The sequence below is a fragment of the Rattus norvegicus genome, chromosome 18, assembly GCF_036323735.1.
Source record: "Rattus norvegicus strain BN/NHsdMcwi chromosome 18, GRCr8, whole genome shotgun sequence".
NCBI lineage: Eukaryota > Metazoa > Chordata > Mammalia > Rodentia > Muridae > Rattus > Rattus norvegicus.
In genome coordinates this window covers 41,480,075-41,498,456 of record NC_086036.1, presented here as the reverse complement: position 1 = coordinate 41,498,456, position 18,382 = coordinate 41,480,075, and the positions used below count along the sequence as shown (strand labels likewise).

The window sequence follows — 18,382 nt, the reverse complement described above, 5'->3', positions numbered from 1 at the left end:
ACTGCTACACCTGACCCCCCCCCCAATTAAATTAATTCTTTAATTTCAGAATTAAAAGGGAGAGGAGAGAAGATGCAACTAGACTTTTGAAGTATGATTTGCATTGGAGCCTGAGGTAAAAAATCAAGTTGGGGGCTCTGGAAGCTTCATATTTTTACTTGATTTTTGCTGGTGGTTGTTTTAGTTGGTTTTTGTTGGTGTTTGGACTGTAAGGAACAGACAGAAGCAGAATTCCTTTCCTGGTTTCTCCTTGTCTGGAATTTGAGACGAATTTCCAAGGGGGAAAAAAAAGCAGAAATTTCAAAGGAAGAAAACAAAAACCAGGGAGCCTAGCCAGCATTTGCCTGGGTGGCAGTTCCCCACGGCGTTTCCCCTCCTCCGCCCTTGGCCATCTGCTTCCTCCTGGGGACAGTACACCCCATCCTGTAGCTGGTGGCCCAGTCTGGCGAGACCCGTGGACCCGCAGAGCACGCAGAGCACGACTTCCGAAGGCGAAGTCCACCGCCCTGAGGGCTCCATGGCCAGTCCTGGACTCTGCAGGCTCAGTGGGCGTGGCGTGCGGAGCCACACTGCCTTTGGGACACGATCTACGACAGTAACATCCTAACTTTCAAAGTTCTGTGGCAAGCCGCTTGTCAACAAGGGCTCGCTCAGTGGGAGAGCAAGACCAAAGAGCCTCGTGGCCGCGCAGCACCGCTTCCCAGGTAAGTTGCCGGCGGGCTGGGGAGAAGCGTGCAGCCCTGGTCTGCCCGCAGTGTCCGCGGTGTCTGCCAGGCACGCATGGTGCCTCTCCATACCAGCAATGCCTCCTTCTGAAGGGAAAAACCCAAGCACCTGTTTGCCAATAGTGTGTTTCATTTTGACTAGCAAACTTGATATGGGGGTTGGGGGAGGAGGAAGAGGAGGAGGAGGGGGGAGGAGGAGGAGGAGAAGGAGGAGAAGGAGGGGGGCGATAGAGAGAGAGTCAAGTCTAGCTTCCACCACTATATAGCTCAGTCAGGCCTCAAACTTCAGAATGCTGGGAACATAATTTTGAAAGACCCCCCCCCAGAACCATGAGCAAATAGGATTTTTTAAAGAGTTCTCTGCCGGCTTCAGCCAGACTCACAGAGGCAGTACAGGAAGTTTTGTGGATTTTATTTCTTCTTTCTGCTTTTCCCGGGCTAATCTGAATGGAAGTCATTTGGGCCAGTAGTTGTGAGCTGGTTTCAGTACTGCATTACTTAGGACCACTAAAATTTTCTAGAGCAGTAAACTTTTTAAAAGCATTTAGAAAGTATAATCCTAATTCAACATTTTTGTCAGGCGATAATGGTGCAAGCCTTTAATCCCAGCACTCAGGAGGTCAAAGCAGGTGGATCTTTGAGTTCTAGGCAAGCCTGATCTACAGAGTTCCAGGATAGCCAGGGCTACCCAGTGAAACTCTGTCTCGAAAGAAAACAAACAACAATAACAACAAAAAAGCCCTCACCTAACACCTTAAGGAGTGTGATGGACATAACTAAAATTAACTCCATTTTATGCCATTTATATATCAAATATATTTGTATTCTTCTATATAATATAATTGTAAATTAGAATATTTAATATATAATACATAAATATCAAATAGAATGATGAGTTGTAGCTGAGGCAAAATCAGTGTTTCTGTGTGGGGACTTAATGTACAAACCATGTTTATATTATTGTTCAATAGCATTGCATGTGCTCCTCATTTGGTGGATTTTTTATTCATTCATTTAACAACTTTGTAATGTTAAATGCCACCTTTAAGTAATACCTGCAGGACAAACGTCCCCATTTCTCCTTTTTAAATGTTGTAATTTTAGTTATGTACAGAAAACTTAGTGTACATTTAACCCAGTTTAGTGGCGAGTTCTTTAGCCTTTGCCTTTTCCAGCTTGGCAATGCGAGCCACAGACTTAGGACCCAGAACGTTGCTTCCCCAGCGGGTCTCATCATATCTGTCATTATAATTGGTCCTAATAGCGTCCACCCACTTAGCCAGAGCACCCTTGTCTTCCAAGTTAGCCTGTGTGAAGATAACAGTGGTGCATGTCTTCGTGTGGACCAGGCGCCCCAGCCTAGCCTTTCCCTTGATGATGCAGTAGGGCACCTCCATCTTTCCACAAAGGGCAGGCAGCTCAATGGGGTCTACACCACCAGCTGAGCCTTCTTGTTCTCCACCGAGGTGGTGACTGTATTGACCCCTGCTCAGAGGACAGGTGGTCTCTTAGTTGGGACGTCCCCTTTGCCAGCAGCTTTCTTCTCAGCGCGGGCCAGCAGCCTTTGCTTCTTCTGCTTTGTCTCTGGCCTGTACTTGTGGGCGAGCTTAAGCAGCAGAGTCGCTGTTTGCCTGCCAGCCTCTGGGGAAACTGGTTAATGGCAGGAGGTACTGTGAGCTGCTTATAGAGGATGGCTCTTTGCCACTGAAGCCTGATGTAGTGGGGCCATTTGACAAAGCCCGTGAGATCTCTTTTGGGCTGGATGTCCTGCACAATGCCGAAGTTCTTGGGCCTTTCAGTTTTGGCCACCTTTTTAGCCTCTTGTTTCTTGACGGCGGCTGGGGCCGGGGCCACCTTCTTCCCCTTGGCATCCTGCCCTCCTTTGGGCATCTTGCTGGGCGGGAGGAGAGAAAGCATGTCCCCATTTCTTGGCTCCTTGTATTAAATCAACTCTTTGGAAGACTTGCCTCTGGGCCTCCCTTCCTACTTCTCCTATTTTTTTCTCCCCCTTCCTTTCCCCTTGTTTGCTCTGGGTGTCAGCAGGGGCAGTCTTATGAAATCTGGTGTCTGTCCACAGTTCTCAGTTCTCATCCTTCCTGGCCAGCCAGTAACTCTTTCTTCTTCATTTGATTTACAGCTGACTGCTTTCTCCTGTGCTCCTACCCACTGCTGACTTAGGCTTCTCAACCACTGAATGGTAAGGTGTCACAGAGCCCGGTATAAGATGAGTTCTTTTTAATGTAAGTATTATCAGTGAATTCATCTGGTAACTGCATTTCTTTATCATTGTTAGTCCCAATAACCACACAGAGAAACCAAGATTTATTTCAAGTTGCACCTCAATATCTGTGCAGTATTGATTTATATTAACCACCTAAGCTAATCTGGCTACCTCTCAGCCATGATACTTGCATATTATTATTGATCTTTGGGCTTCAGAATTTTTTTCCTATGGTGATTTCTCAGACCCCTTCCTTTTCATGGCCCATCTGAATCAATCAATCTCTCTCTCTCTCTCTCTCTCTCTCTCTCTCTCTCTCTCTCTCTCTCTCTCTGTGTCTGTCTGTCTCTGTTTGTCTCTGTGTGTATGTGTCTGCTGTCTCTGTGTGTGTATATGTCTGTCTCTGTCTGTTTGTCTCTGTGTGTATGTGTCTGTCTGTCTGTCTCTGTGTGTGTGTCTGTCCTTCTCTGTCTGTCTCTGTTTTTCTCTCTCTTCTTCCCCTGGCTGGTGAAAATTTCTACCCTATTCTTTCTTCTCCCCAACCACTAGGTGTTCATTTTTATTGATAAGACAGAGAATAAGTGTTAAGAACTGTCTATACAAACTTGAGACAGGAGATTCTAGACATAAGCTTTACACTGCCATGTCTGATTGAAACAAGATGTGAAGGCAGATAAACTAGTATTTGAATAACACAAGGATGATCTTTACACAGTGCACAAAAACATGAAGCCCATAGCCCAGGTCTTGGTCATCTTTGTTTGCTAGAGATACTTTCTCCCAAGAGGATTTCTACCTGGAGTCATTGGTACCTGAGATGACAGCTTCTGAACTGTAATCTCCAGTTTTACTTCTTTTTAGGTTTGCAAGCATGCATTCAGGTCTTTTGACATATCCAACTAGCAAGCTGATGGATATTTTAATTTACCATGTGCAAACAGAACTATTGATATTACTGACAACACAGTCAGTCCTCCTCTCCCTTTCTGCTTTCTTTTAATAACTGTCCACATCTCAGTAAAAATTGCTGCCACTCATGTGAAGTCACAATCCAGGAACTGTTTTTTTCTGCTAGTACTGGGGATGGAGCCTTCTGTATGTAACCCACCTCCAGGCCACGTTTCCAGCCCTAGGAATTATTCTTGCCTTGAGTTTTTTGGTTGGGTTGTTGTCGTTGTTGTTGTTGCTGCTGCTGCTGCTGCTGCTACGGCTGCTGCTCTTGCTTGAGACTGGGACTGTCCTGGAATTCACTGTGTAGACCAAGCTGGCCTCAAACTCACAAAGATTCATCCTCTGTCTCCTGAGTGTTGGGGTTAAACATAAGCACCACCACACCAGGCTTAACTTCTTTTAAGCTGAGTCCCCACACTTAAGCCAAAAAAAAAAAAAAAAAAAAGGACTGTATCTGATTGCCTTCCTCTCAAGCTAAACTGCGGGAGATTATATAGTCTCTGTCTCCAACCTGGCTTCTCTGCAGCCCTCATCCAGAGAGCAGTGATCCCCTCCAGAGAGCAGAGGTTTTTCTTTTTTGTTTTAAAGATTTACTTATCTATGTTATGTGTGGGAGTACACTGTCTCTGTTTTCAGACACACCAGAAGAGGGCATCTGATCCCATTACAGATGGTTGTGAGCCACTGTGTGGTTGCTGGGAATTGAACTCAGGACTGCTGGAAGAGCACTCAGTGCTCTTAACCTCTGAGCCATCTCTCCAGCCCTATTTTTTTAACATGTCAGAACTTTTACTCTCTTCAAAACCATCTGGTAACTTCTCATTAGAATGATAAAAATAAAAAAATGTTTAATGCCCTAGAATGTGGACCCTGCTCTCTCTTCTCTTTGCCTTCCCTCTCTGCTACAATGACAGTTACTCCTGCAGACTCCACTCCTCCACTCCACCACTCCCCGATTTTCCTTCTTATATGCAGTTGAAGGGAGTACTGTCCTGTTATAACAAGAGCCCTTTGCCACTGCCCTGTGAGGTACTGAAGCTACCCTAGTACAGCAGCCCTCCTCTGATGCACTAGATCATTCCAATGGGTTCCTGAAAGAGTGGGGACTCTTAAACCATATGAAAATAAGAATTTCTTCATATTTACCAATTAAGCATAGTAAGAAATTAATAACTGATAAAATAGAACCACAGTACCAACATAGTATCATAAAATTGCAAAAATAAGGGTTTCCTGAATACATGCACCACACTTTTCTGACAGTTACCTGATATTCTACATAATGACTGCTGGGCAAGTAGCATATACAGTGTGGATACATCAGACAGAAGAGTGACTCAGGCCCAGGTGGGACACTGCTCAGAGCAGCAAGAAACTACAAACAAGAATTATACATCCCTGGCTTTTTCCATTTAATAACTTCAGATTGTGGTTAACCCAAGTAACTGAAACTGAAAGAAAACAGCCATGAATAAGCATGTTCCTTGAAACAGTGATATCTTTGTGGGGGAGGGGGAGCTGAGGGTTTGAGACCTGAGAGGTCTCTGTATGGCCCAGGCTGCTTGTAGACCAGGCTGGCCTTAAACTCATAGATCGACCTGCCTCTGCCTCCCAAGTCCTGGGATTAAAGTTGTGCACCACCACCACCTGGTTAAATTTGTGATACCTTTAAAACATCTGTTGCTGATGTTAATGTTAAAGATGTATAGTTATCTTTACCTTGCCTTAAAATTCTATTTTTTAAAATAAAGCATCTTCCTTGTTTTGAGTTTTTTTTTAATACAAGTCTTCTAAATATAGAAAATGAAAGAAAAGAGCTAGAAATGATATCACATGCCCATAACTCCCTAACTTTCAATTTGGTAGAATAGGCCATGATTTGGCAGGGAGTGGAAGGGAGTCTGCGAGATTCCCAAGATAAAAAAGTATATGCCCAGATGAAAAGCAACTTTGCATTTCTGTTCTTGTTCTCTGACAGAGGCAGTTTTTCAAGTCATTGAGCATTTACTCTCTCTGAGACCTTTTCTTTATGCTGTGACAATGCTTATGTTTGGGTGACAGAGAAGTGTTTATAGTTGTAGGGGGGACTAGAGAAGCTCTGGGAGCTCAATTTGTTGTGCCATTAGTAAATCCATGCCGTTGTAAAATTGGCTTATATGTAAAAGGAAGATAAAATATAGTGAAATATGGATGGGCATTGAATTAATGTGACCTGCATTTTAAAAGACAAAACCTAGAAAATATTTTCATATATTAAACCCCCTTTCTTCATATAGCATATAAAATACACATAATTATGTGTTTATATATGTGAAGAGTTTTTATGTGTGTTCATATATGTGTGTGTGTCTGTGTGTGTCCTTCTATACATAGCATCCACAAATAATGCTAACTTTTCAGTTTAGTTCTTTCCTGTCCATTTTATCTGTATTTTGTATTTCAAAGCTGGGGTCATCCTATATATGCTATTTTACATCAACTAACTGTTTACAAGAGTATTTTGTCCTGTAACTAAATTTATTATAAACATTGTTAATGCTTTGATAGGATTCTGTCATAGGAATATATAGCATTTCCACTGCAATTTTCCAGAGTTGGAGTCTTTTTCTTTCTTCAGTGTTAAGGACTGGGTCCCAAGTTTTGCATGTGCTAGACAAGCACTCTGTCACTTACCTGTTCCCCTAGCCCTGTTTTAACATTTGAGATAGAGTATTGATTCTTTGCCCAAGTTATGATGTTACTCTGCAGAGCAGGCAGCCTTGAACCTATGATATTCCTCCCAAGTAGCCTGGGTTGTAGCTGTGACCCATCATGACCAATCTGTGGCATGTTAGTCATTTGCTTCTATATTAATTACTTTACCAAATACCTGACAAAAAGCAACTTAAGGAAAGAATGTTTATTTTGGCTCACAGTTCAGAGGACTTCAGTTCATCATGGTCAGGAAGGCATAGAGTCAAGAGCCTGAGGTAGTGGGTCACATTTGGCCTACAGTCAGAAAGCCTGGAGAGATGATGCTCAGCTTTCTTTCTTCATTTTCTCTTTTTCTTTTCTCTTTTTCATTCAGAGTGCCAAGTCACCCATTCAGGATGGTTCTTCCCTCCTCGGTTACACCTCTCTGGAAACTCCCTATATGCCCAGAGGTGTGTTTCCTCAGTGAATCCAAACCCTGTGGGCAGTGAAAATTAATCATGATCTCTAATAGAATATTGGCTGGCCAATGTACAAGATCTCTCATACCGAGGAAATGTACTCACATTATTCATACTGCAAACAGCCAATAAAAATGTCTTCATAGGTCTTGAAATTAAGAAAGAACTAAGCCAGCCATATAAGTGAATGGGGCCCATGAAGACACACAGGCTGAAGTACTGAAAGAATAAGGGAAAGAGATACGAGATGATGGTGGAGCACTAGGAGTCACATTGGGCATTATTTGTCACATTAATAAGTTTGGACTCTAAGTACAATGGGCTGCTTCAGGGTTGCAGGTTGGATTAACCTGACGAGGCGCATGTGTTTCGTTCAGTCTGGCTGCTGGTTGGAGTCCTAAATATTAGGACAGAGTGAAACATACATGCTAACGGAGAGATGTGCATCCAAAATGAAAATAAGGTAGAGAAAGTGTCATGATTTGGGAGGTTTTGTGAAGGTTGAAGAGCCAGCGTTTGGTGGTAGAAAGGCAAGGCAGAAGAGGAATCTGGAGGGTGAATTCACCCAGTGATGACTTAGAAGCAACACAGGAAAAGAGGAGATGTTAAGGATACTTCAAGTCTAAATGATGGTATTGTTTACAGTGATGGAGAAGTCTGGGAAAATGGGGTAGGAGCTACTTCCCAAGTCAGCACAGATGACAAGAATGCTGAGATGACAGCAAGACACTATAGGGACAGAGGAGTATTACTCAACTCAACCTGGAAGTGGTATATTTTATGACAACATAACCCCTAAACAGTATCTTGAAATATAAAAGATTATCTCTGCTGATAATGGGAATATATATTCTAAACAGACAAAATACAGAGTTAAGACCCATCATGGTGTGCTGGTTAGATTTAACTGTCACCTTAAGAAATTGTGTACATTGGGTTAACTCATTGACATGTTGGCATGTCTACATGGGATTGTCTTGATCATTAATTAATATAGGGAGACCCAGCCATTGTGAGTGGCACCATTTCTAGGCTTTTGGCCCTGGGTTCTATAAAGGTAGAGAGTATTAGCTGAGAACTAAGCAAGCAAGGATACATTCATTGTCTCTTTGCTCTTGAGTATGGATCTGATAAGACTAGATGCTTGACTTCTTGCCTTGATTTTCCCAAATGATGGTGCCTTAGTTACTGTTCTATTCCTGTGAAGAGATACCATGACCAAGGCAATTTATAAAAGGAAACATTTACTTGAAGGTTACTCCACAGCAGGGGCCAGGGAGGTGGAGGAGTGTAACAGCAGTGAGGCAGGCATAGTGCTGGAGCAGTAGTGGAGAGCTTACATCCTGACCCACATGCAAAGAAAGTAAGAGTGGTCCTGGTCTGGGCTTTAGAAACCCTCAAGTTCACCCCAGTGGCATGCCTCCTCCAGCAAGGCCATATCTCCTAATCCTTACCAAATAGTTCCAACAGCCGGGAACCAAACATTCAAATATATGAGCTTGTGGCAGCCATTCTCATTCAAACCACCACAGATAGGTTGTAATTTGGAACTATAAGCCAAATAACCCCTTTTTCTTTTTATATCACCTTTTGTCAGGATACTTTTATCACAGCAACAGAAATGAAACTAGAACAGATGGTACGACAGAGTGACAACAGTTGGGTGTTGTCTCTGAACGCTAATGTAATAGGGGAGATAGTACAGCGGTAAAAAATAAGAGATGAGGTCATGAAGGGCTGGTATATTATTCAAATAAAATGGAGGTTTTCCCCCACTAGGGTACAGGGTATTTGCTGGGTGATCTTTAAGCAACTGAAAAATAGCATCAGGTTTCCATTGCAGAAAAATCCATCTAAAAATAACCTGAAAGGGAAGAGATGTGGGGTCAATGAGACCAGTTGGATCATGGGATTTATTATCATCTGAGCAGGAATGCTAGTCTTTACCTCATATAGACAAGACCATGGAAAGAATAGGAAGAATTTGAAAGGGTTTAAGAGACATATTTGCAAGAATTGAAGATTAATGGGGAGAAGCTATGGGGAGGATCAGGGGAAATTGAGGGTGATTTTCAAAGTTTTTGCCTTGGTAAATCAATAGTGTACCATTATCATCAACAGAGTATCTGAGGCAGAGCAAACTAAAGAGGAAAAAACTGATAAACGTATCTGTTAACCCATCTGCCCATCCATTTTGCACTTACTGAAGGTGTATTATGGGTCAGGGATATTGACCAGTAAGAACGGTACAGGTCAGCTGTTGTGGAAATGCTATCTATGGTCTCTGTGACTGGTGTTTGTTCTTGTGGTCTTACCTCCTTGCAAATTAAACAGAGCGGTGTTCACAACTGCGTGTGTCGAACACAGGCCTGGAGGAGGGGGTGACTTTTGGAAATAAGAACACTAAGTTCACTTTTTAACAGTCATCTCAAGTAGAGATGAGCTCATTGACCTTTGAAAAGGTCTCCCAAGGTAGGAACGGTAGCAGATGCCTATAATTCCCGCACTTAGGAGACTATAGGAGAAGGAGACCAGGCTGGGCCACATAGCAAGACCCAATAATCTCCTGAAGTTATGATATGCCTTCAGCCATGTTTCTTACACTCTCATAACTGTTGATCAATCCTCCCAGGCTGCAGAAATATTCATGATGTTTCTTAACACCAAAGCATTGCTACTATTTCTGTGTATATATGTGTATTGTATGTGTACACATGGGAGCACATGGGTATGGTTGTATACGCATATATAAACACATGCATTATGGAAACCAGGAGTCATGGAAGCCAGGGAGGCCTTAGGATGGCCACCCGCCTTGATTTTTGAGGCAGGGTCTTTCTCAGGGACTTGAGGCTAGCCAGTTCCACTTGGCTGGTTAGCAGTCCCCAGAAGACCTTGGCTCTCTTCTTCCCCAGCACTCGAAAGCCAAAGCAGTAGGAACTTGAACCAGCTGGTTATATCACAGTCAAGAAGCAGAGACTGATGGATGAATTCTCAGTTCATTTTCTCCTTTTTATGTAATCCAGGATCCCAATTCAAGGAACCACACCACAATTAACCAACCAAAATAATCCCTCACAGAAATGGCCAGAGACTAAAGGAGGTGATTCCTGCTGGAATTCTTGGCTCCTAGGTGATTCTCAATCCTAGGAAAGTTGCACTCACCATTAGTTTCGCTTCTTGTCAACTTCACACCAAACACAACATTATTAAGCCATAACCTTTTGCACTTTGTCTCCATAGGTTCATAACTATTACTAAAAAAATGGATTCAGTACAACATCAGGTCTCAAAGTCATTAACAGTCCTACACTTTAGAAGTCAAAATTCTCTTAATTGTGAGTTCAAATAAAAATTTTAAAAATGAATTACATATTTCTAACATATAATAGGACAAAGTAAACATGTTTTAAGATTTTTTTATTTTTTTCCAAAGTTTTACTTATTTTATGTATGGGGATACACTGTCGCTGTCTTCAGACACACCAGAAGAGGGCATCAAATCTCATTATAGATGGTTGTGAGCCACCATGTGGTTGCTGGGAATTGAACTCAGGACCTCTGGAAGAGCAGTCAGTGCTCTTAACCACTGAGCCATCTCTCCAGCCCAAGATTTATTTTTAATTGTGTGCATGTGGGTATGTTCTCATGAGTACTGGTATTCTTGGAAGACAAATTTGTCAGAGCCCCTGGAGCTGGAATTATAAGAGATGGGTGAACCACATATCTTGAGTGCTGGGAACTGAACATAGGCCCTCTAGCAAGAACAATATGTTGTGGTAACTCTGAGCTCTCTCTCCAGCTCCACTCCCAGAGTTAGCATTATTTCAAAAGAGAAGAATCTAAGCATAGCAAGAAATAGTCAGATGAAAGCCAAACCAAACTCGAGCAGGGCAAACACCAAATCCTGCAGCTGAATGTCTGGTACAGTGGTGCTGTTGCCACTGCTGGCACGATTAAATTGTCCAGGCTCTAAAAGGCATGGGTAGCCTGACTCTTTCAGCTCTGTCAGTGGAGCACAGCCTTGCTCTTATTAGGGCCTCTCTACTCCGTGCCCACAGGTTTCTATGGCAGGCACCCGACAGTTCTGCCATTACCAACATCCTGGGGTCTCCACTGAAACTTAGATTTTTGTCTTCACTGTTTCACACAATGGTCTCTCAAGGCTCCCTTGCAGGAACCCTAATCCTGCCACACATTGTCTATCCTCCATTGCTCTCTGAAATCATGGAACAAGAATCCACGATCCCTCGATTTTGCACCTTTCAAGTCTCCAAAAATAGTACCATAGGGATGTTCTGCTGACACTTTGAGATGTAGCCTGTCCACCTTGGACTGCAGTTTTTTGTGTGTGGATATTTGCACTTGAATGTAGGAGCCATAGAAGCCAGAAAAGAGCATTGGACCCTTTTGAGCTGAAGTTATAGGTAATTGTGAACACCCAACGTGGATGCTGGGAAGTAAACCTGACTCCTCAGTAAGTCCAATAAATTACTGAGCCATCTCTCCAGGGCCCTGAACATAATAGGGTTTGGTTTCGGCTGTTTTTGTTTTATTAGTTCATTAGTGCTTGGTCTTGATTGTTTTTCTCAAGATAGGGTTTCTTTGTGTAGCCTTGGCTATCCTGGAACTCACTCTGTAGACCAGGCTAGCATCCAACTCAGAGATCTGCCTATCTCTACCTCCTATAGAGTGTTAGGATTAGTGTGTGCCATAAACTCTCAGAGAATATTACTTTTAGGTCTCTTCTGCTCTCTTACAACTGTTCACCCGTACCGCACATGTGTAGACTTGTGCCCTATAAATGTCTAGTGCAAAATGATCTTGACATAGTAGGGTCTCTGATTCCTACTTGTCTCTGAGAATTATGCTTTCCTGGTGCTCACAGCTAAGAGCTGCTCCCTGCTGCAGGCACCCTCCTCAGTGAGCTCCTATCACCTGGTGCTCTGCATAAAGCATGAATGCAGTGGCTCCTAGCTGTCTGTCTGTCCATCCTGGTTTCATGTCCTTCAAACCCAGCAAGTCTAGATGTGGAATAACTTCCAGCAAAGCCTGTAAACAACAATAAAGCATTTATTAATAGCAAAACATTGGACAAGACACTGGATTTTATGAATTTCTACCACAAGATGGTGCAGTTCAGATATGAAAGGAAAAAGGGTTCTCTGGCTCAATTATCACAGACATAGTAGGATTTTAAATGCATTAAATTTCAAAAGTACTCATTTAAATATTTAACTTTTACCTGTGTTGAGTCTGCAGGCAGACTTTTATCAGATTATTACTGATTATTATTTTGAGGGAATCTCCTCCAAGATAGTCAAAATGTTTTTGAAAGATGAACATTAACTTTTAACCTATTGTTGAAAAACTCTTAGGTGAGCATTCTACCTAGCTAAGCTACCTCTCCAGGCTTCCAAAGTAGATTGTGTTAGAGTTCCTTCTGGAACATCAGGACCAATATGACATAAATGGAGGCTCAGGAGAAGATACATTTTAAAGAGTTGGCTTGCAGGACTGAAAGGGTTGAGGACTGAAGGACAGACCAGGCTGAGAATTCAGCGTGTCCTGGGGCTGGGGCTGCATCTCAGTGGGAAAGTGCTTGGCTAGCCAGTGTCAGAATAACAACAATAGACAAAAATAACAGCAAAGAGTTGATACATTCTTAAGTCCTTCTGCTGGCAGAATCCTTCCTCTGGACATCCAGCTGATGGGACATGGCCCATCTACATTATGAAGATTAATCTCATTCACTCATAGGTTACTGGTGTAAATGTTAATCACCTTCATAGATTGGTATTTAGTCACACTCTGGACCTCCAAGGCCTATCAACACATGCAACACATGAAATTAACTGTCATAAAGAGCTGGATGGAGAGACTAAGTTTAGCAGGAAAGGGACGGTCATACTGATGTTTCCATCTTTAGTCATGGGTGGGACTCGATGGCTTGCAGCTGGAACATCCCAGAGGGAATGTCAGGGAAATTTCTGCAGATAAGGAGAGGCTCTGCTGCTCTGGCCTGCTCTCCTTCCTCAAACTCTGGGCAGAAGAGTGAGTCTGAGGCTTATCAAGTTTGGGGCTAGAGGGAAATAATAACATGCAGACCTAGTATTTCTCCCCAGAAAGGTCTCCATTCCTATCTTAATAGGAATAGTGAAGAAGAGACCTTCTGCAGATATCCACCACTACCCCCCCCACACACACACAGATTTTGTTTTCATGGTTCCACTCAGAAAGGTTTAATGAGAGAAGAAGGGTAGAAGAGGGGAGAAGTAAAGGCCAGCCATGAGCATGTGGAGGGAAGGGGGATGGGGAGTGGTGAGGGAAGGGACAAAGAAGAGGGCAAGAGAGCAGAGAAGAGAGCCAGATTTTGTTTTGTTTTGTTTTGTTTTTTAAAATTTCATGTATGTGGGTACATTGTCACTGTCTTCAGACACCAGAAGAGGGCATCGGATCCCATGACAGATGGTTGTGAGCCACCATGTGGTTGCTGGGAATTGAACTCACGACCTCTAGAAGAGCAGTGAGTGCTCTTAACCGCTGAGCCATCTCTCCAGCCCGAGAGCCAGATTTTTTAATATTGTTTTTTTCTGTCTTATTTTTGAACTCAGCTAAATGGTAGAGTTCTGTGCACCTCCACTGTGCCAAAACTACTTGTCTCAGCGATACTTCTCTATGTTCTCCGTATTTCTCAGTGCTTCTCCCCCTTGGTCAATCCCGAAGACAGTTAGTCTCTTGAACTATTACTCCCTTGGCATCTGGGGCAGCACAGGTCCCCAACACTCCGACTCCGACTCCTTCGCTCGCTCTTTCTGTTCCTGAGTATCCCTTGATCTGAACATTGACAACATCTTCTGAGGTTATTTAAATTCCATTCATGCGGATTACTTTTCTTCTGCAGCTGATCTAACTCTTCTAATTCCAGAATTTCAGATCACAGAAGAATGAATGGAAATCACGTCATTCTTGGTTAGCTTCATTGGAGAAAGCTGCAGATCTTAGTTTCTCATCCAAACTGAGATGTTTGGTATCTTTCCTTGGGTGGATGCATATTCTCTAACGTCCCTGGGACTGCCTGGAGAAAGAGGCTTTTGTGTATCCTAATTTCTTCCAGCCCCACAGTGACGCTGTGAATCCTGAACGCTGACATTTCTGACCTGTTGGTGCTGACTCAGTAGAGGCAGTCAGTAGAGCCAGAGTAGAGTTAGTCATCTTTGGGATATTTGCATCCTATTTGCATTTGTGTTCGCTACCAAAAGGTTTCTCTTGTCTCTGGCAGCCTTTATGAAGCTCAAAAAAGTCTGATAATTTGGTTTCTTAGTTGGCTGTCATTTCTTTTTAGATTTGTTTGTTTGTTTTGGTTTTTTTTTTTCAGTTTGAACAAAAGTTTTTTCTTTTAAATGCTTTGGTTAAACAAATAAAATTCTGCTTTGTAATTTTCCTTTTTAGATTGAAAAGAAACATTGATTCTCAAATAAAGCTCCCTCTTCTGCCCCGTCAGTCCGTCATGGGTGTTGGGAAGTCTAAACTAGATAAGTGCCCTCTTTCTTGGCATAAAAGAGACAGTGTGGATGGCGATCAAGGCTGCCATGAGTCAGACTCCAAGAACTCTGAGAATGCGTCCTCGCCTGCTTTTGTGGTGCATAGCAATGGAGTAGAACAGCCAATAGGGGAGCAGGACAGACCCGAGGCAAAGGGGGAGGGGCATGAGGAGCAAGCTGAAGAAGAGTTCCTCAAATTTGTGATACTGCACGCAGAAGATGACACCAACGAGGCCCTCCGAGTCCAGAATCTACTGCAAAACGACTTTGGTATCAGGCCTGGGATAGTCTTCGCCGAGATGCCATGCGGAAGACTGCACTTGCAGAATCTAGACGATGCGGTAAATGGGTCCGCCTGGACGATCTTGTTACTGACTGAGAACTTCTTAAGAGACACCTGGTGCAACTTCCAGTTCTACACTTCCCTGATGAATTCTGTGAACAGGCAACACAAGTACAATTCCGTCATACCTATGCGGCCCCTGAACAGTCCTCTTCCCAGGGAAAGGACTCCGTTGGCGCTGCAAACCATCAATGCCTTAGAGGAAGAAAGCCAAGGCTTTTCCACACAAGTGGAGAGGATTTTCCGGGAATCTGTGTATGAGAGGCAACAAAGTGTATGGAAGGAGACACGAAGTGTGACACAGAGACAGTTCATTGCCTGAAATGGAGCATGCACCCGGCTCCTGTTTTGTAAACAAAATGGCTCACCTTCACTTAAGAGAGTGGTTTCTAAGAAATGCTTAGATGTGAGTCTGCTTCCAAGAAATCTGTGGCTCGCAAGAAAGGTACATTTCTGCAGCCTTAGGATTGTGGTACTTTCAAATGATAAACTCAAGACTGTCAGAGTTTCTGGCACTTTTCTTATAGTTTTCACAGTTCATGAATATTCTTAACTCATTTCTTGTGTTGAACCAGGCATTTTCAAAATACGATATTGAAAATTCTCAAAAGACATGATGAAAATGGCTCTGGCTGGAGCAGGTCTGACCACCTCCCTTCCTGCTTCTCTCATGAATTTTAAATACCACAAAGCATCCTAGCGCTGTCACACAGAAACATGGGTGGCCAGAATGGGACATGTGCAGTATAGGAGTAGTAAATAGGAGATCAGATATAGACTTCGGGCTGGGCACAAGTAGCACTCGCCTTTAGTCCCAGCACTCAGGAGGCAGAGGCAGGAAGATCTCTCGAGTTCATTCGCCAGCCTGGCCTATAGAGTGAGTTCCAGGATATCCAGAGCTACATAGAGAAACAATATCTTGAAAAAAAATTAGAATTAGTCAAAACAGTCAGGTTTTGGGAAATAATCCAGCCATGTGTGGTTTTATTTCTGCTGGAATTCGGAACTAGATCCTACCACAAATTGGCAATCCTTTCGAGAATGTGATAGAGGGACTCTGGGGAGATGGGTCCCCATCTTGTTAGGTGTCTTCTGTGACCAGGGCTTTAATTCTTGTGAATTTAAAGCTTGTGAAAAATATGCAACTCATCAGCTCTTTGCTTTTAAAATCAATAACCTCTCACGTTAGCCTTTAGAATGTCCCTTGAGTGTTTAACTCAGGGAATGTTTCTTAGCTAGGGCAGTGTGTGTGTATGTGTGTGTGTTTGTGTGTGTGTGTGTGTGCTCGCACACTCGCACGTGCGTGCACACGCGTGTGCCAGGGAGGGCCACATAGACCTGTACCTTTCCCTCATAGAACTTCAACCCATTTGAGACTGTCAAACAAGTACAGACTGGGAGTGTGACTAGGGGTGAGTCACATCAAATAATGAGGAAGTGCTGCTTGGGGAGCAGGAGACCTACTTGCAGTCCAATCTCTGCCACTGAGGATGAATGTGCCAGTGGGCAGCTATTCTCCTTTGTCTGTGAAATAAAAGGGTTGGATTAATGGATCTCTAAAGGCTTTTGTCCTTTCCCAAGATGGGAAAAACCGAAGCCAGAAAGCAATAAGCAGAGCCTTAAACTTTTATGAGGTGACACACAATGTAATCATTGTAGAAGACATAATGCATGTTTACAACAAGTAGATATTTTTGTATATTTGCATCCTCATTGATATTTACTGCAGTCACAGGAAAGAATTACTATATATCCCTACTTGGGTCTTTGGGTTCAGTTTTGTACAGCATCTCATATGTAGTCCTGGCTGGCCTGAAACTGACAATAGACCAGTTTGGCATCAAACTCACAGATCCACCTGACAATGCTGAGATTAAAGGTGTGCACCACCACATCCTGCTACTCAGGTTTTTAAAAGACATATATTTTTATAGGAACTCACGAACAAACACCTTCTTCCTAGTTTGTGTGTCTCCTGATCCTCTTCTCTGAATCCGCAGCTGCTGCTGTTCGTTTCTTATAGCTGAAAGCTACTGTGCCACACAGTCAGACCTCTTGTTCAGTTCTCAGAGAGGTGACTGCTTTCATAGCATTTTCTTGACCTTCTTTGCCATGGTAACTTACTACTTAGCTTTGAGTCTGTTGTTGTTATTATTATTGTTATTATTATTATTATTACTACCACAATGCTTACTACATCTCAAGCGTCAGGTAATGATAAAACATTAACCACCCATCCTTCACATGCCTGCCAAACTGAGACTGATGCTCGCCGTCACTTCTTCAATAAATGTTTTTATTCTTTATGGTTGACTAACCATCATTCTCATCTCCAGTGAAGACTGTGAAAAAGTATTCTGAGAAATGTCAACCCGTGCCTGTCAGATAATGTGGCATGATGTCCCAGGCAATCTGGAGTTCCGCATTTTTTCTTGCGATGAAAAAGTAAATTTTAGGTGCTGAGTAATTGTAGGTACTGAAACTAGCAAGAAATCTTCATTAAAATAACTAATAACAAAAATAAGGCTGAGGTGTGGGCCTTATCTTGGGTCTGTGTTTATGTAGCTTTAAATATGCACACCGACCATTCTGAGAAATTCTGCTAGATGCCAGTGAAATGTCCTGAGTACTCTGTGCCACCCATGTGGGTGGAGCTGTTGTAGAAGGATCAGAGGTATGCCTGAGCAAACAATTCCTCATGACCTAAAGAAAGAGGATAGTTTAACTGAGTTAACAAGGCATCCAGGTTTAACAGGGTCATACAAGACCCTGTTTTTTTCACACAGTGCAATATTATACTGACTTTAAAAATAATAAAATTTGGATGTACTAAAAACATGAATGAGCATTATATTAAAAGGATGAATATTGCATGATTCCACACATGAGGAACACTCACAGACATGGAGTAATATAAGTTATTAGGGGCTGCAGAAGGAGAAATAAGATATAAGAAATAAGAAATAAGGAGAATATTTTTTCAATAGCTAAAGAGTTTGCTTTGGAGAAATGAAGTTCTGTGGAAACCCTGGGTTTATACATTGTACATATACCCAGTGCTGTGAAAGCATACACTTAAAAATGAGTTCAATGTTTTAGCAGTACATTTCCTTATGTGCATTCTGCCACATTAACTTTAAAAAGTAAAAACAAGGGCTGGAGAGATGGCTCAGTGGTTAAGAGCACTGACTGCTCTTCTAGAGGTTCTGAGTTCAAATTTCAGCAACCACATGGTGGCTCACAACCATCTGTAATGAGATCTGATGTCCTCTTCCGGTGTCTGAAGGCAGCTACCGTGTACTTATATATAATAAATAAATAAATCTTAAAAAAAGTAAAAACAAAACAAGAAACCAACATGCCCCCACAAACAAACCAACCAACCATAAGCCCAAGCCTCCGTAGCTTTTTGCTTGGCTGTTCTCAGTTTTCCAGTTGTGCCTCCC

The 18,382-nt window shown here is 42.7% G+C and overlaps 1 protein-coding gene across 1 annotated transcript; it reads left to right on the top strand.

The window, feature by feature from the left end:
- The first annotated feature begins 391 nt into the window (after window positions 1–391).
- Ticam2 (TIR domain containing adaptor molecule 2) lies at window positions 392–17,400 on the top strand. The gene is made up of 3 exons (NM_001108890.1): window positions 392–704; window positions 2,863–2,965; window positions 14,502–17,400. Exon 3 carries the CDS (start codon window positions 14,560–14,562, stop codon window positions 15,256–15,258), a length of 699 nt encoding a protein of 232 aa, NP_001102360.1. The 5' UTR covers window positions 392–704; window positions 2,863–2,965; window positions 14,502–14,559; the 3' UTR covers window positions 15,259–17,400.
- The last annotated feature ends 982 nt before the right edge of the window (window positions 17,401–18,382 follow it).